The following is a 23348-nucleotide window of genomic DNA, read 5'->3' on the forward strand; positions in this document are numbered from 1 at the left end:
TGGTCTGAATTAAGAACTTGGATAACTAAACATGAGGAACAATAGAAGATGAGAAGGGCACTACAAATGGCACTAAAAATAGCAAGCAGCAGTGCTACACTGCCTGCCTCCTGTGTGAGGACTTGGAGATGGGTGGACAAGGCAGGGAGGGGTCCAGCGTGGCACGGAGGGAAGGGCAGTGCCAGCTTCATACCGCAGTAACTCCTCAGAGCACAAAGCTGGAGCATCTCTGCAGCTGAGCAATAAGCCTGTCCGCACTTGCCAAGGTCTGGTCCTGAAGTGTTATGGGAAGCCACTCATCTATCTCATAAAAATATGCCAAGACTTTAAGTTTGTCCCCTATTGCCTGCAAAAGCAGGCATTCTGAACACTTCCATGGACCAGCATGAAACAAAAACCCAAATGTTTTCATGTCTTTACTTCAGTCCAGGAAATGCCCTGGGAGCAAGCCTTGTTCAGCCTGCAAATATCACAGCTCTGTCCAAGAGTTTTCTCATCCTTGCTACATAAGATTAATAATCAAACTTTATGTGACTTAATGCTGCTTTTGTCTTGTCTTGCAGGAGGAATCTTTGAGTATGCAGATGGCCCCAATACCCAGGTTATGAGTGCTGAGGAGCAAGCCTTCAGATTTTCTGCCAATATTATTAATAGAAACAGAACTTTGTTGCCTAACACAACACTAACCTACGACATTCAGAGGATACACTTCCATGACAGCTTTGAAGCAACTAAGAAAGGTAAGAGCACAGCACACTTAGCAGCTTTGTGGCCATTTATTCATTAAAAAAAGGCATGGTTTGGCTGGAGACCCAGCAGCTCATTTTGTCCTGCTGTAGTCAGTCACTGAGATTAGAAGTCCTCCAGAAGCTGACTTTCCAGAGGCATTTTAATATAAGGGGAACAACTATTCTTTTTTTTCCTCTGCAAACCTCATAAAACTCCTTTCAGTGTTTGCTTCTAATCCTGAGCGAAGGTCTGTAGGCCATGCCTTTGTTTATTTTAGTGTATCCCTGGCAGCTTTAACATCCCTAGTGTAGAAATTCTGTTCTCTTCCTAACAGACAGTCATTTTTTATTATCGGATAACAGCAGTCCACTTGAATTACTGAAGGGGAGGGAAGAAATGGGAGTACACAGCAAAGGTTGTGGGGCTGATGCCCTGAGGGCTTACTGAGTTTGCTTCTGTTTTGGGAGAAACAAAACCCGCCTCCTGATCTCGCAGTTACATGAGGGGCATCACCGGAGAGAGGGGATATCTGCTCACAGGCGAGTTCACTGACCCCGCCTGTCCCTTTTTAAGATGTTTTGTTGTGGAGGTTTCTTCAGACCTCTGCCTGGCACTCCTCTGTGCCAGCCTGCTGGGAGCACCCAGCGTTTATACTTTCCCCCCCCTAAAAATGCAGCCCCAAATGCAGTTGTTCTGTTTTAATTTCTCAGTGAAAGCTTCAACAAAGCTATGAAAAGCATTATTTTGCAGGAAAAAAAAAATCTATTAAAATTAATGGGAAAATGCATTTGTCAGTGCAATTCTGATCATCTCTGGGTATTTCTGTCACATCTCTGGAGGCTCAGCCGTTTCTAACACACCGCAGCGGTTATTCCCTCCTCTGGAAACGTCCCTGTGCCTCTAACCACTGGTCCAGACCCCCACCTGCCATAACTCCTCCTCTGCCTCTCTTCACTGTTGTAATTACCTAATATCTACGCTGCTGTTAGTGCCCAGAAGCTTGTCTGTCCAGCCACTGCTCCATGGTCCAGGTCAGGAAGAAGTTTGTGCCCCCACGGCTGCCCCGACACTCACTCCTCCCACAGAGGTGCCCCGTACTTTACTGACAGCATCCTTCCCTTCCCTTCCTTTTCCAGCCTGTGACCAGCTCGCTCTGGGGGTCGTAGCAATATTTGGACCTTCTCAAGGCTCCTGTACCAATGCCGTCCAGTCTATTTGCAATGCCCTGGAAGTCCCCCACATACAGCTTCGATGGAAGCATCACCCTTTGGATAACAAGGACACTTTCTATGTCAACCTGTATCCCGACTATGCTTCTCTTAGCCATGCCATTCTGGACCTTGTGCAGTATTTGAAATGGAGGTCAGCCACTGTGGTTTACGATGACAGTACAGGTAGGTAAAGGAGGGGATTTAAAGGAGGAATCCAGGAGATTTTTTTGTCGTGGGTCCCATTTAGGAACTTCTCTAATGAACCCTTTTAGGAGCAAAATGACACCCCACGCAGTGATCAGTGCACAGGGACACACCGGTTCCCAAGCATTCAAGCAAGTTGTAGAAGGCCCGGGATCCTTTCTGAACCATTTCGTTCACAAAGCGCTTAGAAAGTGGGTAACCCTCAGCACCACCCCAGCTGACAAAGGGCCAAGGGGAGGATTAATTGTCCGCTAGTGTGATCTGGCTCAGCTCAGCTGTATTTGGCACCGCGGTGCCCATCTACACAAGCAAAGACCTTGGTCTGTGGCTGCCACTGAGGATGCAGTTTCCCAGCTAAAAGCAAAAGCAGTTCTGGAAAGTTTTTTGTTTTCTGGCTAATTCTATAAAGCATAGCTGACGAAGTTTTTCACATAAAGCAAGCTGTTGACGGTTAAACAAAGCAAAGCACTGCACACCACTATAGATAAAAAAACCCAAAACAAAAGATACATTGGATAGCCTGTCCAACCTCATTCCACTAAACCAAATGGTTTCTTTAGGGGAGGGCTGATGAGAACACAGTTTGACATTCCTGTTTTGCAAATGTGGGTCACAGTATGTTCCCTTTGTGGTGTATTCTAATGTATTTCTTCCACTATGCAGAGGGACATGCTTCTGTTTTTCTCCTCGCAATAGGCATCTGCTGAATTTCTTCTTGCAACATTAGATATCAATAATTCCTGCTCAGCTGCATCCAGCATGGCTTTGTACCTTCTGCATAAAAAAGAAATTAATTCTAAGGGTAGTAAGAAAGTTACAAGTTGTGATTAAGTGACCATTATGAACTATGCTATTCATAAATCTAAGCGCATATTCATTTTTTTCTTTTGCTGTTGTGCATGGTAAATACTGCAGATTTTAATTTGTTGTATAGATGATTATCATATTCTGTCCTTTCTCAAGGGCATATTTGCTTAAGAAAAAATGTCGTGATTGCAGAGACATCAAAGTTTAGGACCAATCTGCTATTCTCCTCTCCTACCTAGTGCAGGGACCCCAGCTCTACCATAGCTGGATGCAGGGGCAGCAGGAAAACACCAGGAAAAGCCATTCTGCCTTAGAACAACTGCTCTGGAAATATCTGGGTTTTTAATGATTGACACATGACACCTTGGCTTTGATATGCCTTTAGCAATGGCCATTTGAGGGAGGGAGGGAGGGAGGGAGGAAAGTCTTGATTGCATTCCATAAAATAATATAGGAAGAAATAACTTGCTGTGATACCCAGCCTGCAGGGCAAAGGCAGACTTTCCTGTAACACTGTGGGTTTGTCTTTGTGCAATGCCTGAAGGCCTTATACGGCTGCAAGAGCTCATCATGGCCCCATCAAGGTACAACATTCGGCTGAAAATCCGCCAGCTCCCGCTGGACACTGACGATGCCCGGCCGCTGCTGAAGGAGATGAAGCGGGGCAGGGAATTCCGCATCATCTTCGACTGCAGCCACCTGATGGCAGCTCAGATCCTCAAGCAGGTGAGCAGGGGGCGGTGGGGCGCGAAGCAAAAAGTGGCCACTGAAGGACCCATACGTATGGGCTGGCCATACTGCAGGGAGAGCCCTGCAGATAGGGGTGCAGACCTGCAGCTTTCCCTCTGTCCACAATCCACAGCTACACTAAAAGATACAACATGTACATTTTTCAAGGATACTATTGGATTTCTACAGAAAATGTAGTTTTCACTGAAAAAAATGGAAGTAAAAAATGGAAGTACCAAAAAGCGACTGTTGGTAAGAACAAACAAATCTTACGGGAGGAGAAAGAACCAAGTGCCTGCGTCGAATGCAGCACGGAGACCAGGCTGCTGTCCCGCTTCTGTCTGCGGCTGTGCAGCCCCAGCCCTCTGCCCTCCACCCGCAGCCATCTGGAGCAGCGTTCGCTTCTCTCTCTCAGCCAGGGCATCAGGCAGGACCGTGCTCTGGGCCACTTCTGTCACTGTTCATTTAGCCCTGTACAAGCTTTTCATGCTTGCCGATTTTAAATATCTTCTTTCCCGTCTGTGCTGCTTCATGCCCCTAGGTTTGTGAATACATGCCCATACAGGGCAGGGTATAAAACGCTTCGTTTTGGTTAGCTATTTTCCGAGTCGTGCACGCGGTCCTGCGTCTCACTGCAAGCAGTCAGGACTGGGCCAGCCGGGGAGGGACGGCATCCTCTGTCCCTTCACGAGCACCGTGTGCAATTCTTGGACTTTAAGCCAGATGTCAGTGATTTTCCATTCATTTGGTCTCTCTCCTTTCTCCCCGAGTTCCTTCGGTGGCATTTTTCACAGACCAGAAGGTTTGCTGCTCACCCCAGCTCCTCCTCATTTCCAAGTGCCTTTAGGTTTCAGGGTCAGTATAAGGCAGAGGAAAATGCTCTCACAAAGAATGCTAAAAGCCAGCCGGTGGAAGTGTTGCTCATATCAGCCCAGCAAGACACTCACATAGATTAAATAAATCCCCTGAAGGGCTGAGAAAGCAAGCACATGGAAAGAGGCTTCTCTTGCAGCCTGCTTGATGTAAAATGAAGGGAAGTGCTCAGAGAAATCAGAAAGCCTGGGAGGGATTATTAAAGAAAGCAATATAAGGGACTCATTGTCTCCTGCCTATTATTTTAACATGCTGGCTGTGTTTGGTGCTGTTCACTTATTATGCAGTTTATTATAGTGTATCGTGCCATCTGCTCTGCTCATCACTGTGAGTGCGGAGTGAGGAAGATGGAGGAGAGGGGGGACTAGGGGGAAAGAAGTCTTTCTAAGTCCTTCTGGCTGGTTTTGTGCGTGTGGTGGTGTTTTTCAGGACCCAAAGCCATGGATTTCAGCTTAGCAATATTATATAGTGTATTTTTACTCAGGAAAAAACTGTTAAATATTTTCAGAGTTTGGGAAGGTGCACAAACCCAAACCTCTCTGAACACTTGTACACTCCGGTGTATAACACTGGGGACGCTCTGGGCAGTGCACACCGCGACCCTCGTGTCTCTCTCACTGTTGGCACTCACATTTGCTGGAGAATTAGGAAGCTCAGAAACCTCATCGTTTCCTAACTTTTCTACCTGTATCAAGAAATGCACGTCTAGAGGTGCCACCTTCACCTGTGAAACAGCTTTTTTCTTTTCCATAGGATGGGATAGAAAAAAAGGCTTCCTGATCCCTACTCCCCACTGCCCTCCTCATGCTCTGCTTTGCACATTCACCGAAAGTACGAGCTGGGTAAAGCCAAAATCTTCTCCTGGAAGAGGGGAGTCTGCTTTCACTTTGCAGTGTTAGAAGAACAACATGCAGAAAATAAAACCGGACTGCAAAAAAAGTCAGGGAAGAATGGCCCAGCCTTCTGTTTGTCCCGGAAACAATTATGTTCATATATTATTGCTATTATTTGCTTTTTGTAGCATTTTGGTAACTACACCAGTTAGCTTGCAGACATTTGGCCTCTGGTGTTTGCCCCGACCAGGCAAGGTCCCTGGAGCCTCTCGGCTGCGCTGTCCACCCCAGTGCAGTACCAATGGACGCAGAAAAGGTTCTCTCAAGACTTGTGCTAAAATTTCCACCACCTGGTACTGATTTTAACTGCGCATCTTTAGGTAACATAAAATGGTTTGAGCAAGTCTAGCCTACGTTCGCTAAAGTAGTTCTGACTAAGCACACAGCATGAAGCCAGCCCAGATCTTGCTCCCAAGTTATTTAAGGTAACGTGCTCCCACAGCACACGAGTAGCAAGGCACTTCACTGATAATCTGGGCAGTATTTTTAAACATGGATCAGTAATCCATGAATAACAACGCAAGAGCTGGCACAAAGATGTACAGATGACATTGCCACGTACTGCTCTAGTCTGGGTTCCTTGGAGCGACTGAGACATCAAACCATTCATTATTTTACCCTGTTGGACAAACAAATCATTGTAGAAACCTATGACAGAGCTAGGCCTGCTCGTGAGGCCTTCCCATCCTACCCTACCTTCTCTGGCCTTGCTTATTTTTGGTCACTTGTTAATGCTTTACATCTGTTCTCTGGCTTCCCAGCTTTGTTCTCCTTGGCAGCTGTCTCTGAACAGTTGCTGCACTCTGCAGCGCACAGATGTGCCTGTCTTAACTTTAATGGAGCTCCCATTCTCATCCTGGTGATTGCCTGTAGCTTATCCACCAGGTTTATCATTTATTCATTTCCCCACAAACCCAGATGTATCCTGCACCCAGGCTGCAAGTACTGGGAAGCTGGGGCTTGCTTCTTACAGCAGGTCTGGGCTCTTCATCTACCACTGATCCAGCTGTAGGATCTGAACTGGAATCTCATGATATACTCTCGATTGGTTTCACATCATCTAACTGATGCTTCACATACTGAGGTATCGTTCCCTGCTCCAGCTCTTTGAACCTGGGTGTGCAGGTCAAGAGAGAGCTACGACGCAGATCCACTGACCAGACAGGGAGGAGGGGGACGGGACGGCACACTGCTGCACAGAGACAGCTGCCAGGCTTTCTGAAAGGTACTTCCAGGCCAGAAAACGTAGGATAAAGTCACACTCCAGAGTTACAATATCTAGGCTTGTAATCTAGATTCTTCCCTTTTCCTTTGTTTTTTGACATCTCACTTTTCAAACTGTCACTTCCTTCCTTGGAGCTAAATTCTGCCCTAGTAATTTTAGCAAAAACCAAAGCAGCAAACATTTCCTGGGAGGACTTGAAGTCACTTTCCCATCGGTGGAGATTTTTAAGTGCTCTTGCACTTTTCTTCAGAAAACACGCTCACAGAGCCAGCATCACAGTCAAAACCACGGGTATGTCTTTCCTTTAGCCAGCTACCAACTTCAAGGTGACCCTTCTCATAAACAGAAACACATTCCCCTTGTGTTGTGTAGGGCCTGGGCAAGGTCATCCAGCTGAGGTCCCTTCAGCCCACAGTCATTCTCTGACAAACCTCACAGAACAGCATGTTCTCTCTACTGCTCAGTTATGCAAATCCCAGCAATCTGCACAAACCATCCTTCGAGTCGGGGCTGGCACACCTAGAGCCTGGGCTGGCCAAGAGCCCTTGGGTCTGGACCACGATCTCCAAGGGCTGAGGGATGGGAGATGTTCCTGGCTCCCCATCCCTGTGCCTATACTTTCACTGACCCATTTCTAAACCATGCACTACGTTAGGATCTGGCTGTTGTACGCAGGAAGGAGGGACTCATAGACAAGAGCTACAGGTACACGTTATATGAACGGGCACTGAAGGGGAGGGGATGCAGAGCACCAGAAATACACGTGTGAGAAATAAAAAGCCTTTTACTTAGCTTCTTAGCCAGTACCTGGACTTGTAACCATAAGAATAGGCTGCTTTATGGTCATTCTGCACAGGTTTCTGTAAGGTTGCAGGTTGTTTGGTATCTGAGAAGGAAAGGCAACCCCCTTTCTCCCAGTTGTGCTGACAGAAGCGAGCCTGCATCCCTGGAAGATTTTGCACCGTGAGTGACCTGTGAGCACAGCAGTGTGCCGCAGCTGGTGTCCCGGCTTTCTGTGGCACAGCAACACCCAAAAATGCCACCGGCCTCCGTGAGAGCTGGACACCGAGGCTTTGCTGCTGTTTCAGAAAGGTCCGAGGACCACAGCTCAGCTCAGCACTTAAGCACATGCTTAACTGCTTCACGGGACCGATCCAGAATCCAGCTTCTGTGTTTCTGGGTCTGTCTCCTGCCGCATTTACCAGATCGGCTCTTTAGAGGTTTATGTTGCATGACTGTTGTTATATTCTTGTATCCACTTTTACTAACCTCCTTTCCCTACTCTCCTCAAGGCCATGGCAATGGGAATGATGACAGAATACTACCACTTCATCTTCACCACTCTGGTAAAGTATCTAATCTGCGCAAACACCTTTTACACTCACTGCTGAGCCGGAATGGAAAGTGAGGAGGTAGTCTAACTGGCAGGAGAGCGGGCTGGGTGTCCTGTCCTGGGCATGCACTGCGCAGCTGCAGGACACTAAAGCAGTGGGGTGGGAAAAGCAAGGGAAAGGGAGGTCTGGTACCCTAACAGAAGGTGAGAGCAGGGCTACACTTAGCTTCAGGTTAGAATCAGACCACAATGATTTGGTTGTAACATCTCTGCAACTGCAGCATTGCCCGGGTGCTCATTCTGAGAGGCAGCAGTCTTCTCTTTCACTGCTTTTGGACTGGCTCACTCCTTTGGAGCTGCTCTGGCTTTGCACAGATGTAGGTTCTGGTTTTATTTCCCCTGCCAGTCATTTCGATTTCAGTGCAGCTACCCATACACTGAAAGATGAGCATATGTGTGAATTTGCGAGGTTGCAGTCCCACAGACAGGATTTGATGGGACCGAGTTTCACTAAGAACTGGGTATGTGCTTCTGTGTGTTCACCTAGGTCTCCCTTAAAAGCCAGGAGCAGCCCTGCTGTGGTCAATAGTTCAGTACTGCAGGTTTATTTTGCATGAGAAGAACTCAGCTTGAAATTAACTCCACTCTCATTAAACATGGGCCAGTTCTTCTCTGACTCCAGGAGGCATTTTGGTTTGGATTTTTTGGCATGCCACTTTTGTTTCCATTTAGGATGCTATTGTCTAGTATACTGTTGAATTTTGTGTGATTTTGAAAATCCAATTTATCTTTTTGCCTTTAGGAAAGAATCAGACTAAACTAACCCTTAAAAACTGCAAAATTTATTTTTCAAATGCAAAAGAGATTTTAATTACCCCTGCTGCCATTATCTATTCCAGGCAGCTTTAAGCATTTCCCAGATAACCTCCTATTAATCAGCCCCAGCTGAGCCTAGAGTACATTTCATGTGTAGGTACAGCCTGGAGGTGGGAAAAGAAGAATTATAATAAATTAATAGATAAGCAATCACAATTAATGCCACTTTCCTGAAATAACAGTTATATCATGGGAAAGACATTTTAATCTGTCATTCCTTAAGGCAATGTTTTCCTAGCTTGCAATGCATGTGCTTCAGCTTCTACAGTACTAGACCCATGGGGTGCTAATGAATTAGTCTATTATGTTATACTGAATGTTTCTAAAAGGTCCCTAGTCAATACTGAGTACAGTGTATCAACACTTGGCATGAAATGCTTCAACATTTTGCTAGGCAGCAAGACTACAGTTCACTGACTTCAGCATGAAGAGCCCCATCAGCCTTTTCTAGCAGAAGAGGAGGAGGAACTCTTCTGAGCCTTTGTCTAATGTGTACGCAGCTTTTACATCCTGCAGAGTCCCAAGCAGTGACAACCCCCTTAAACCCAACACTTCTAGGAATTTCTCAGCAGCTTGTAAAAATGAGTCCTTGCAAATACAGAAGTTTCTCCACTGCCTGCTGTCACTGTTTCTGCAAGTTATAGACAGGCAGAAGCAGGAATCTCTTCCCATCTTTCGAGTTGACGTAAACAAAAATTACACACCCAACCTGCCTTCTCCCCATTAGGCGCTAAACCAAACCAGTCCAGTTTTCCACTGGCGCTGATAATCAGGTACTCTTGTTAAACTCAGTGTACCTGAGGCTCATGACACAACACAAGTGTACTCATGACTGAGTACATCGCAATTTATTATTCCGACAGCGCTGTACATGCATGCCTCCCATTATGGCCGCGGCCACTCCTCCCAGTGACAGCCGCCCGAGCAAATCCATGCCCAGACAGGGATCCTTGGCGATCTGTGGCAGACACATTATCCACGAGCTGTTTTGCACAACAGCAGATGGAGGATGCCCTTCCTGGACACCTGCTTTTGCAGCTTCCTACTGCGGATGCTAGATGTGGTGAGGATCAGACCTCAGCATTGCTGCCTACGACTGATGAACCAAAGCTGGGGATTTTAACTGGGGAGGTGGGAGAGTGTGTGTAAGAAAGGGGAAGAGCTGCACAGAAACACCAAGAATAAAACTTTCTTAAAGGTAGTAGGATGGAGGGAAGAATTAATCTGCAGTACAGAAAATAATGAGTGAAAGGGAATGTAGATGAGGTGGAAAATAGAACCAGATGTTTCAATTTGTGGCTGCACAGGAGCAGAAAATTCAGAAGAAACCGATATGGCAATTCCCCCCCACACCTCTCCGTGTTCTGACACTCAGCTTGTATTCTTAATTATCCTCTAATTCCAGGAGATGATAAATCAGGTTGCAGCTGAGATTTAAACTGGAACCAAGAAGGGACCTGATGGGAGGTTGGCTTCTATAGGAACTTGGTGAAATGAAGGGTCAGTGGAGAGCAGCAGGACAGGGAAGGCACCCAAAATACTGGTAGGATCTGAAAGGTGGCCAGGGCTGGCAGTCTGATAGCTGTGCGATGGAGACCATGAGATCTGGAGCTCGGTGGATCAGATTTGTCACATGTGGTCACATTCTGAGGGGGAAATGATCTGCTTTTGCAACCAAAAATTATTTCCCCACAGCAATTTCTAGAATACAAACTGAAGTGTCTGACAGAAAGTTATGAATCCTGAAAAAAATAAATCTATTCCAGTGGGTCAGGCACAGGACTGCTGCACACCCTCATATCCAGATGATATAAGCATCTGCCTGAGGTTAAACAACTGTATTTGCCCTTAGTTACTGTAAGGCATTTAAAAGTCAACATTATGGCCTGGTTTTCACGATGCCCTTTAACAAAATGTGGAGGTTTGTATTTGCAATTTTTCAGGAAAAAAACCCAACAAACAAATAACAAAGACCCTGAACTCTGTTGTCGCTGTGATTAATGACTTGGTCCCTGGCTGCACCTGCAGATTAAAACACAGCATCCATCAGCAGTATGCTTGGGGGTGCAAAGTCAGAGGCCAGTGCTTAAGGAAAAGATCAAACCCTCAAAACTTATTAAAGCAAAACAGCTGTAAGAATTCCTTGCTTTCCCACTGAGAATGAAGTCTCGGTTGCTGGCAAGTGCTGATTTTGTTGTGCTTTGCTTAGGGCAGTGCGTTTTAGGACCAGTGCTTTTCCAGCTCCCCCATGGGCAGAACAGAGCTTCTTGCTGACTGACACCTTGTCTGGGTGAACCCACAGCGTGGCTATGTCCTACCAGTATAGCCACATTATGCAAAACAACAACAGCCATGTAATCTCATGCTGTATTTAAACTCTTTTTTATAATCCCTTGTGAGACCAATGAATGTCGTTCCCACATTCATCCCCCACTCTCTATCACAGAGGTGTTGCCTTTCTGCCTCCCCACATTTTTACTACCATTGAACACTTGCAGAAATTGTTCAGGATAAACTCTGATTAAATATGTCCCATCCAACAAATTATTCCCATTAATGAAGCCCCCTCCAGACTGCCATTCTCCACCACATTCATTCATGATCCCCATCGCTCGGCGCCATCACCCAGGCAGCCCTTGCTTCCCTCGGGTCAGCTGCCCTGGGTTTTTGCTGAGCAGATCATCTGTGGTACGCTCCTGCCATGTTGTCTAACCCCAAACTACTCAGAGTAGTTACTGAGCATTGAAGTTAATCCCTGAACCGACGTTAATGTTTAGACGTGTGGCAGAGCCAAGAGATGCATTAAAGAAGCGCACTTGCAGAGGCCTCCAAATGCCCCTCTCTTGCTGCCTGCCAAGTGATGCTTGTGGGCTGGCTGCCAGCAGAGCTGAGGACTGCCTGGCTGTGTTTTTTTCAAATTATATAAAGGGCACTCTCATTCATTTGCAGACTGTGTAGGCTGGTCATAATGTCAAGAAACGCGTCTTAGTTCCTCTTTGATAGCTGTCTGCAAATTGGCATTCTGCATTCAGAGTTAGTCTGTCATCTGCAGCACCCTGTGGGCTTCAGCACTCACAGCAAATCCTCCATGGAAAGGCCCCAGGGAGCTTTGGATACAGGAACTCTGCCTTGTCCCCTCTCCCTTGGTTGCAAGCCTCTTTTTTCATGGTTACAGAGAGCGATTCTGGTTTTCTCCCCACAATTCACTTGCCTCTTTTATGCAGAGAGTGAGCTCTTTGGCAGGAGTTTCCCTCTGCTGTGTGTGGGTGAACCTGCACATATGACCCCTAATTCCACTAACACCTATGAGTCCTGTCTTTCTGCAAGTAGTGACTGATGGCAACGAACAGTACAATCCACCAAATCCATGAGGGCATCATCCTACCTCCCACCTTCTGTTGGCTCTGCCTTCTCACTTCAAACACAGACATGAACCGATGCAGAAAAGACAAACAAAACAAAGCTAAACAAAATGTTTAAACTGATTTCTCTCTTTTAAGGATCTTTATGCATTAGACCTAGAACCATACCGCTACTCTGGAGTGAACCTGACCGGCTTCCGGATCCTCAATGTGGAGAACCCGCACGTGTCCTCCATCATCGAGAAGTGGTCCATGGAGCGGCTGCAGTCAGCGCCCAAGGCAGAACTGGGACTGCTTGATGGCGTGATGATGGTATGAGAAGTTTAAACAAAGCATGGATGAAGTCTGGCAAGCAGACCAGAGCGATAGGGAAGGCAGGAATCTTCGTTAAGGCCTAATATTGCAGTTATTGGCTCTTGTATTAGTAAAAACTCATCCCAGGTATCTTTCCCAAGGTAGCTACTTGCATTCTTTAATAACCATCCCTCAAATGCAGCAAGTTCAGCTGGTGAATCCCCTGCAGCCCACTGCTCTGTTAACACTGTCCTTTTGCAGGCCCAACTGCCAACAGATTTGCCAATTTTGAGTGACTGTGCTCCTTCCCTCCCCTCCCTTCTTGCCAGTAAAAAGCTGCCCCCAGGACCGGCAAAATTCAAAGCTTTCAGTTCCAGAAAGGGCTGAGCATGGTGGGGAAGCGCCCTGGCTATTTGGTGCCGGGAACAATAGAGGGAGTTACAATCAGCTGGATACTGTACCCCTTGTTCAGGCGCAGCAGGATTTCTCCGTGCTCGCCTGATGTGCAGCTGCAGCGAGTGCTCGCTGACCTGGAAAGGGATGGGCTATGTGCACCCCAAACCCCGGAGCACGCAGCAAAGGGCATCCTCTCTCTTTGGTTGCCCTCCATAAGTCCTGTTTCAGTTCAGGGCAGGACGATCACCTTGCAAGTCCCTCTGCCCAGCCCTGGGAGCAGTGCTGGGGAGCAGAAACACACCTGTCCTACCGGACGAACCAAGTAGCCAGGGCCTGTCCCACAGGGGCTTGCAGGGCTCCAGCTGCCATCATCTCCCCATGCAGTCCCCGAGAGCAGCCGAACGCCCAGCTCCCAAGGGCTGGGAGCACAGCACACGGCTCGACTGGGCCAGGCAATTCGCTGAGATTGATGCAGGGAGGAAGAGCCAAAGCTATGCTCAGAGATGGGCTTTGCTGGAGCTTTGATGACTCCTTTTAGGGTCTGATGGCAGCTCTGCTCCGCTGAATTACTGCTCGGAAGGTACAGCACCTGCTCGCCCATCTGTCTTCCCTGTGAGGCTGTCTCTGACCCCCGTAATTGCTGACTGGCTTCCTCCTTCCCTCTCCCTTTAGATCTGCCAGAACCAATCCCAGAAGTGGCAAAGCCTCCCAGACTTTCACCTTGAAATGGCTCCTTGTATCCCTCCTGTTCTTTTTTTTTCTTAGAGGAGAGCCCCACCATTCTCCTTTAGCCTTCTACTTTTCTGCAGCATTGCCCACAATTGCAGCATCGTATTGCCTGCAACAGTGCTGGGTTCGCCCCGCCGCCGCTGGCTCCTCTCCCGTTCTCTGCCTGTTTGCTTCTTCAGAGCGGATCCTGCCTTTTATTTGTGTTTGTCTGGTGTCTATCCCAGTGGGGCCCTGATCTCAGCTGGGCATTACAGTATGTAATTCACCATGAAATTGCTTGGACATACTCTTTTACCCCCTCTCCCCCAGCCCCAAACTTAGAAAACCTGTCCCTGCTGCTGTAAATACAAGCCCATGGGATGCAGGTTGGGTGCCTGCTCTTCATGCTTGGGTGCTGCAGGAAGGGAAGGTCATGGGGATGGCTGCCAATGTTGGAGGATTTTCTCCATGGCCATGTCCTGTTAGATATTTGCCCAGTTATTTGCTGTATTATTTTGTTTTATTGTGTTTTATTACGCTGCTGCTACACTCACATCTGTTTTGTAGCTTTGTGAAGCCAGCAAACAATGTATTTTCACTAGGAGGACTTAACATATCAGAGTGAAAAATAAATACAATTCTCTTGATCAGTGTTTGGAGGTGAGATGGGGCATCTCAAATTGAATCTAAAACCATCACATTCTATAGAAGAAAAAAAAAAAAATGTTCTCCCTAATTCAAATCACCGAAATGTGGAAAGATGTTACAAATCTGTGAGGTCCTGATTTCGGTGACAGTTTGGGTCATTTTGGAAAATTCCATGCCCATGGACAAGCCATTAAACTTCTCTGTTTCTTATTTCCCCATGTGTAAAATAGTGTGGATAATATGTTCTTATATAGGGGGTTTTTTTTTACATTCAGACAAAACAGAGTAAATAAGAAAATTCTGTTACTATCTGCTACATTTAGAAATAGCTAGCTTCCTTGTTTGACAATACAGTAGTAAATGTGCTAGAAATAACCAGAATAGATGCACATAGACAAATGACATTTTCACAATCTCTGATTTTAAGACAGAACTATGATCTTTTAGTCTAAAGAGCCACATAACAGAAAAACACACTCATCAGGCTTTGTTATGTCCAGAGCTACGTGTTTTGAGGATGTGTTTTGCATGAGAGGTCAGCCTAGAGGTTTATACAAGTCTTGTGTTAAAGCATATGCATTTACGGCAATCTCTTGCGATCCCAGTGAATCTCTTGAGAGCCCAGCCCTGCCCTCGGAGTGCTGTTTGCAGGGTTAGACACCCAGGAGGTGGGATGGTCAGCAGTGGACTGCGATAGAGAAACCCTTGCGCCCAATGGGTGTTGGGCAGGGGGTAACTCAGAGGGGCTTCTTGCAGCTTCTCCTGCAGCACGTTACAGATCCCCCACTGCTTTGCTGTCTGAATGCTCCCTTGCTCTGGAACCACTATCAACACAAATGCTGTTCCCCTTTACTTTAGACAGATGCTGCCCTGTTGTACGACGCGGTGCATGTGGTCTCTGTCTGCTACCAGCGCGCCCCTCAGATGACCGTGAACTCCCTGCAGTGCCATCGGCACAAAGCCTGGAGGTTTGGTGGCCGCTTCATGAATTTTATAAAAGAGGTAAAAGCATGATTTGCAACCATAATTGCTTCCCGCTAATGCAAAAATTCCCCAGCAGGAGCAGCGCAGCCGCTCAGCACGCAGGTACGGAGGCACGTGGCAAAGAGGCTTGGCAGGTATAGGGTTATAAAAAATCCCCCCGCCTGGTCAGGTACATCTGGATGGAAGCACAGATATACATCAGGCTGCTGAGTGCGCCCAGAAAGCAAAAATCCTGTCTTTGCCTTCAAAAATAACATCCGTGCAGCCACGCCAAAACATCCAAAACAAGCTGAAATCTCCTATGCTGTCACTGAGACTTGCCCTGCCCTCCTCTTGCGTCAAGAGCAGCTGGACCACTCTCTCTAAGGCCATTTCTTAGCAGAGCAATAGCCATTTGCCTTTTACAGGAACATTTGCTTGGGGTCCACAAAGGGCATTCAGTGCAGCTAAATCCCAGTGGCAAAGTTGGCAGCGCTGTGCGTCTCTGCCCGTGTGCTGATGAACGGCTTTGGCAGAGCAGTGGATTTAGCAAGTAGGGAGCCAGAGGAGCGAGGAAGCAGATTCAGGCAGCTTCGTTCCCTCTCTGTTTTCAGTCATTATGATTTCTCTCTGTTCAGCCCACATAATTGTTTGTTTGCATCTGGCTTAGGCACACAAGCAGACTCAAACCACGGGTGTTTCTGAGCAGTGGACTCACCAAGTGAGTGCAGCACAGGGAAGTTGCAGTGAGAGGTGGCCAGCCCTCCCAAAAGAGCCCCCAAGCACGCACCCCTGCACTCACACCCCGGGTTTTGCTCTGTCTGCAAAAAGGATGCAAAAAAAAGAAGGCAGAGCTGCGGGGAGATACTGCAGACCCTACCAGATACGTCTTTGTGATAAAACCCCCTTATTTACCCTAAGGCCTTTTTAAACTTCTACGCCTGTGGCTCTTCACATGGCAAGTTATGAAACTGGCTGCAGTATAGGGTACATGATTGGGCCACATTTAAAAGGCCAGGTATAAAATCCCCTTAAGCTTTTAAACAGAAGAGCAGAAGTACGTTGTTAATCATTACTATAATTTGTGCTTCCAGTATCACCTACAGACCCCAGCAGACACTGAACACAGGCACATAAGCACAGTGAGAGCACGCCCACCCCAGGTGCTCCCTGAGCTGCACGGAGTGCACAGACATAGGGGAGGAGAAAAGAAGAATGATTCCCATTGCAGAGAGAGAATGAACTTTTTTCTTAATAGGCACTGAAGATGGTATCTCTCCTCTCTCTGCCTCTCTCTCTCTCTTCTTTTTCATGTTTTGTTCCCTTCTGCAGAAAGCCACTCCAGCTGGCTGCCAAAAGAGAGTGTAAATAATTTGTTTGGTTGGCTCCTTTTGCAAATTACCCTGAGCCTCACACTCCAGCGCCTGCCTGTTGTTTCCCTTTCTGGCACTGTGTCAGCTCGTTGCAGGGATAAGCTTCCTCCCCATTGCAATCACAACACACAGTGATTGCTCTCTCTAAACTCCTGTAAAGACAAAGCGGCACACAGAGGAATGCCTCACTGCAGAGACCCGCTCCCTCGGCTCCCCACAGATACCAGCACTGCTCGCTCTTTGTGGATGCACTGGCCGTGGCCCCGACTGCGCTGATCGCTGCAGAGTTGTCACTTCTGGGGTGAAGCCCTGCTTGTTCATACTTGCCGAGGTGCAAAGGGGCTGGGACGGTGGCCCTGCCAGGCCCGGGGAGGCCACCCCTTATCCCATGTGCTGTCAGGGCACCCCGGGAAGCAGGGGGACAGGGCCAAGCGCAGGGGCAGGAGACGAGGGGACAGGCTCCTCTGCAGCCGCCGCCTGCCCTGAGGTCAGGACGGCAGTGCTTGGAGTTTGCCTGCAGAGACAGGACCGACACCAGCAGGATCAGAGCCCGTCGGGGGCCGCGGCGATGCTATGCACACCCAGCCCAGCCCTGGGAGCCGTGCAGGGCCATGCACCAGGAGGTGCAGGGCTCAGCACACAGCTGTGTTTGCTCCAGTTGGGTACGTTAAACACTCCGTGTTTTCCCAGGCTCCTGGGGGGCTCCACAGGCTGCGCGTCCCACAGGCAAACCACCTGCACGCCAAAATGAGCAAACTGAGCACAGCCTTCTCCAAAACTCAAGGGTGGCAAGGCTGGGAGGAGGCTGTCATTACTCAGGAATTAATGAGGATGAGCCAGAGGAGCATATTTACTGAGAAATATGCCAGTCATTCCCCCCTGAGAATACATTATGCCACCTTCATCACACTGGGATATTTCAAGCTCCCCCGCCCATAAAGGAAACACATTCATCAGCGAGGAGTGCGCACTGAACTGCTCAGGGGAAGGAGCCCAAGTCCCAGCTCTCCACTGCCGAGATGCGATTTGCAAAGCAGTAAACCATGTCAGCAGCCCAGCACTCTTATGGGAGCATCCTCCTCGGGACAGATGCTTATAGAACAGCCTAGCACTGTCCCTGGGCAGAGCAGGCATCATATACCACGCTGTCCCTTAGCACCTGCTCTGCTAACACAGCTAGCACCTGGTATTTGGGGCTCTCTCACCTCCTAAATCAGAGAGATTAATTCTGGTGGTGCTGCAAAGTGTACAGTGGAAGAGAAATAGCGTCATAGCGTAATTTTGGTTGAAACTAATCTGGACATCTTTACCCCAAGCTCCGGCTCAGAGCAGGACTAGCTCCCAAGTCAGACCAGGCTGTGCAGGACCTCGTCCAGTCAAGCGTTGAAAATCTCCAGGAACGGAGCTTCCCCAGCCCCCATGGGCACCTGCCCCATGCTTATACTGCCAAAAACTGAACCAACTACTGACAACAACACGCTCCCACCAGATTCCCATGCCTGTTTCAAAACAACAGATCCTGCTAGCATGGACAAGCTCTTGGCCTCTTCCGCCCCACTTTCCATCTGAAAGGAGGGAGGGAAGTGTCCAGGATGTTTTAGCTTCCACACACCTTGGAAGCATCAGCAGGTTCGTGCAAAAAAGCATTATTTATGAGCTTGACTGGAGTTGTCCCAAACTCAGGCTGCCTGCAGCCCGGCATTTATCAGTACTACAAGGATAAATGCAGCACACAAGGATGCCATGATAAATGCAAGCAGTTTTCTACTGAGTCATCATGTCCTGCAACAGCTGGTGAACACAAAAGGCATGAACAAAAATTGTAGCAAGGATGGCAAGAGAGTTAAGAAAATCTCCAGCTCCGTCTGCAGTCTGAACAGTGACAGAGGTGACTTAATTAATCATGCTCTTTGGGAAGAAAGAATCAGTATAAGGACTAATTAAAAGAACGTAGAGTGGAGGGCAAAAGATTTTTTATGATACCAAGTAACAACCCTGCTACTTTTTCTCCCTTCCACAGGCCCAATGGGAAGGATTAACAGGACGGATTGTCTTTAATAAAACTAGTGGTTTACGGACAGATTTTGATTTGGATATCATCAGCCTCAAAGAAGATGGTCTTGAAAAGGTAGGCAGGGTTTGTCTTATCTGCATGTGGTTTAGTCTAACTCTGATATTCAGGCAACAGAGAAAATGGTTGGTGGCTGTACTGTTTCCATGTTTTCTGTTCTTATATGAAAGGATATTTACTTTGTGGGATTTCTCAGATCCTTTTCCATGCCTCATCCATGACTCACTGGCCCCGAAGCCACGTGCGTGGGATTACAGTTACTAGCTGCAGAAGTGCTTGTGGCACTTTCCTGGGATAGTGGAAGCAGAAGAAACTTTCTGAGCGGCCATTAACCTCTCCTTGCCCAGGCCAGAGGTGGAAGGAATGGAGCCTGTCCCACCCCCCCCCATCTTGCTGGGCTTGCTTACAAAACGTTGATTTTTCCCTGAGGAGGCAACAGCTCTTGAAAGCATCATCTCAGTGTGATTTCCCACAATGAGAATTGCCTGAAAAAGGTTTGGAAATGGCACCAGCTAATTACAGCCTAGATTTTGCAGGAGGATGTAGCGTGTATTTTTGTTTCTTTCTTCTCTGTGTTATCTAAGGGACAATAAGAAAAAAAGCGAAGTGTGTTTGTGCCTGGCTGGCTGGAGGGGTCTCGTTTGGTGGCCATGCCCAGCCACCCAGAGGAGACACGGCACAAAGGCTGCAGCCTCAGATCCTCCTAATTAGTCCAAATCTCCTCTGGACACAGAAATATGATGCTGATGTGTAAATCTGATTCTCAGGTGTTCATGGGGATTTCATTTCCTTTTCTTCCATTACCTTTAAATAAAAAAAAAAGGGCAATATGCAAAGCATTACAGCTCCTAGAACACAGGTTTCAGGGTTTCAAGGTGAGATCAGTTTGTTTAAGACAAAAGAGAGCAGCAAGTGGCCTGAAGTGAAGAAAGCACTGCACAGCAGACAGCTGATACCAGCAGCAAGCAATGCCCAGGGGCTGTGCTCTAATAATGGCATGCAAGGCCGACTAGGGCTCCCAGAGCCTGACCCCTTTTGTCAGTAATTCCAAGTCCCCGTTCTGCTAAAGGTGTCTTGCACATTGACAAGACAAAGTTGGCGACTGGGCAGCAAATCCCTTTCTAGAGCAGAGTCTGCTTTTCGACACGCACAAGGTGCCTACTGGCAGCTAGGGATGAGTGCTGAGTCCTGTAACCTTTGGGCATGGAGACAGGTTATGCTACCGCAGGAAATGCCAGCCGGGAGCAGAGAGAGAGAGTTTTCAATTAACCATGCAGCAAGCGGCCCAACATGCACAGATGACTTTTCCAGTTAAGGCTGGGGAATTAATCAAACAGTGCAGGTAGGCAGCCGCCGGAGGCAGGAGGCAGCAGTTTGATCAAACCCCCGTTTCAAGGGGACAGATCCTGCGCGGTGAAGTTCCCTGGGACCAAACAGCTTGACTTCCCCATCCCCCTTTTTTACAGTTTGTTTTTTCTTCGCTTTGAAATAAATTCTTGCCACACTTTCACACCACAGCAGTAGTTCTTTGCTTCACGTAAAAAATCTCAAGGTCACCACAGCACTCTCCTAGTGGGTATTTTTTGGTGTCAAATACAGAATAAAGAAAACATTTCAAATAAACCCAATGACCTTCAGTCTCAGCTGCGATCAGCTGAGCCTGTGCAGGAAGGAGGCAGGAGAGGAGCAGGGGAAGACGCTGCCCTCTCACAAGAACTGAGCAGGAGATGATCTTTGTAGCCTGACTTCTTTTTTTACAAAATATTTTGTTTATAGAGTCTAAACCAAAAAGAACAACACGTCTTTTTGGAGTACAGTGGCACCGACGGACTGCTGGAGAGCTGTGTTGGTAGAATAATAGAAAAATGTGCAAGTATTTGAATACCATGAGAATCTAAATGTTTCAGTACAACCACAATATCTATCTGTCAAACTAATACTCCTCAGGTGTACTGGAGAATAGCTAGCACCAGCTGTATTTATTACTATTGTGTGTCACATAAAGCCCATAGGAAGCCGCCAAACCTTGATGCATACTCTGTACAGCCGTTCAACTTCTGTCTCCAACAATTCAGCGATTTCACAGTTCGCACTATTATTTTTGTCGAAAGCTTCTTGTCAACTCTAGAGGGGTTTTAAAGTATTGATGTCCAATCTCTGTTGAAGCTAGCTTTCTGTCAATAGTTAATCTGAAATAACAAAACGCCAAACTACAAACAAATCCCATACGGATTGTGCATTATGTATAATAGCTTATGTTTGTTGAGCTTTAGGATTGAACTCCTGATCCTTATACCTCCTGGATGTTCCAGGGATTACAGAAGTATTAACTAAACCTAATTACATGTAGTTTGACTATCTGACTTGCACAGTTCTCTTAATGCACTTTTTTCCTTTTTCTTTCCTTTTTTAATATTTTAAACTGATTAATTCAGTCTTAAGTGCCATGTATTTAATTTTCTTAAAGAAAACTTAGAAAGGCATAGCTAACTGAGTCTGCAGCGCTGCTAGCAGGGGCCTCTTAGACTTGCTTCTCTTTTCCCACGCACAGTAATAATCTTTTGACATTGCAGCTGTTGTGTGATCGAAGGGAGATATGGGGGATTGGTTAGGTTTTACCTGAAATATTTAAGAGCCTTTCACAAAGTTCATGGAAACTCTTCCAGAATTTATGATATTTTTTTGCCAGGCAGCATTGCTCATTACAAAGTCTCTTTTTGGGGATGCAGTAAAACCAAGTTCTCTCTTTGGACTGCTGAAGAGGTTGAAGAATCTTAAAAATAGCAATAAATAAAATATTGGAAGTTCCTGGTTCCCCAGTGGGTTTGAGCTGTCTGCCTTTGGTTTCTCTCTGAGTCCCATCTCACAGTTTGACCCTACAGACGGATCATTCTGTTCCCATTTCCATGAGGGGGTTTGTTTTTTCTCACTGTCAGGCTGGCTATATGGCCACCCTGCTCTGTTTCTTGGCAGCAATCCCATATTCCTCCAGCTTTCCTGACATTTTATCTCACCGTCACAGTCCTTTAGTCAGTCCTGCCTTCAAAGTTTGTTCTAAAGCCTCCCCTGCACTGCAGAGATCAGGTTAACAGGCTTAGAGTTGCGCAGATGACTTCTCTTAAATAGAGACATGTTTTGCTATTTCTGGGTCAATAGACTTCTTCAAAGTCTAATAATTTATTAGAATTGACAGCCTAAGAAAAACAGAGCATCTCAAATTGATGAGGAACGTAGCTGCGTGTGCCTGTGCTCATGCCCGAGCAAGTCTGCTGCCATTCCCTCCTTCAGGTTTGCTACCAGGACCAAGACCTCCCATTGCAGTGGACTTCCCTGAAGGGGTGACCAGGGCCCTTCCAAGGGGACCTGTTAGAAACGTCTGTCTAGTTTGCCACAGCGCATGTAGGAATGGTCCCTGCCACGGATTTGCAGAGCTGGTCAAGTCGTTTTTAATTTTCCCTACCAAAGCAAATTGGTGGGGAAATAAAAAAGAAAGAAAACGGCCTCATATTTGTATTTGTTTTCTTTTGTTCTGCTTTATCCTTGTCCAGACTTGACTCTTCAGCATGGTTTGATTGTTTTCTATACACAGCACCTTTGCAAATTGTTCATCCAGCCCCTAAATTCCAGTCATTGTGGTCTTTTATGCACCTGCATCAGAGGGCAGCGTAAGCGTTGTGTATTATACATGCGCAGCTGGAGTGACCTGGAACTGAAGGGTTAATGCAAATCTTCTATTTGGGTGATACAAGATTGCAATTTCAGCTTTGCTTCTGTTTACTGTAGGTGAAACAAGCAAGCTCCTTTTTCCAGGCCAGTAAGATGCTGAGAGCAAGTGAGGAACATAAGCCGGGTGTTCATGCATTCGTTTGCTTCCTTCATTTCAGGTTGGAGCGTGGAGCCCTTCTGATGGCTTGAACATCACAGAAATTTCCAAAGGACGAGGGCCTAATGTCACAGACTCACTGAGCAACAGATCTCTAATTGTCACCACGGTCCTGGTAGGAGATTGCAAGCCTGTCTTCTTCCTCCACCCACAAATCTCAGGGATATCCGATATCTCTGAAAACTCACAGCATCCCAGTACAGATCTGCTAGTCCCTCTGGAAAGCCAAGAAAGGGCACAGAGAGCCCCCACGTGCGGGCTGGGCTCAGCAGGGCACCGTGATGCCCATGCGCCTGCACCGAGGTGACCTGCAGCATCCTCCGATGCCACCGCTCCCAAGCAGGCTACCAGCCAACACGTGGTGGATGGTGAGGCTGGCACAGGCTAGCTGGGACCACGCGTGTTCCGCGTGCGCAGGAGGCTGCTGCTTATCCTGGCTGAGCTCCTCTGCTTCAGCCGCCCAGCCAGGTCCCCTGTCCCCCCTTGCTCCCTGCATGCTGGAGGGCATGGGAGGTTTGTGCGTGCTGAGCTCCAGGAAAGCTCTAAGTCGCCCATTTACCACCAGCGCCTGGGCAGGCAGCGGCAGGCACTGTCAGATGGCCAGCACTGCCTGCCTTAGATAGGAGTGTTCTTGTTACAGAAGAAAATACTAAGAACAACCAGAGACCCTGACTTAGCTATGACAATCGTGTTTCCTTCCTCCTCTTAAGTACATATTTGATAAACTAGCTAAGAGTAATGCCGTTATCCAGCAAACCACGCTTGCTTAA

At 47.3% G+C, this 23348-nt stretch overlaps 1 protein-coding gene across 1 annotated transcript in view; it reads left to right on the plus strand.

Annotated features, from left to right (window-relative positions):
• The first annotated feature begins 538 nt into the window (after nucleotides 1–538).
• The window catches only part of GRIK3 (glutamate ionotropic receptor kainate type subunit 3), a 55645-nt gene continuing 32835 nt past the window's right edge, over nucleotides 539–23348 (plus strand). The window contains exons 1-8 of the mRNA XM_019473530.1: nucleotides 539–740; nucleotides 1866–2123; nucleotides 3496–3677; nucleotides 7964–8017; nucleotides 12381–12554; nucleotides 15147–15290; nucleotides 18645–18752; nucleotides 22580–22693. Coding sequence (XP_019329075.1) covers nucleotides 539–740; nucleotides 1866–2123; nucleotides 3496–3677; nucleotides 7964–8017; nucleotides 12381–12554; nucleotides 15147–15290; nucleotides 18645–18752; nucleotides 22580–22693 — 1236 coding nt within the window. The remainder of the gene's footprint in view (nucleotides 741–1865; nucleotides 2124–3495; nucleotides 3678–7963; nucleotides 8018–12380; nucleotides 12555–15146; nucleotides 15291–18644; nucleotides 18753–22579; nucleotides 22694–23348) is intronic.

This window comes from Aptenodytes forsteri, unplaced genomic scaffold, assembly GCF_000699145.1.
Source record: "Aptenodytes forsteri isolate BGI_AS27 unplaced genomic scaffold, ASM69914v1 Scaffold7, whole genome shotgun sequence".
NCBI lineage: Eukaryota > Metazoa > Chordata > Aves > Sphenisciformes > Spheniscidae > Aptenodytes > Aptenodytes forsteri.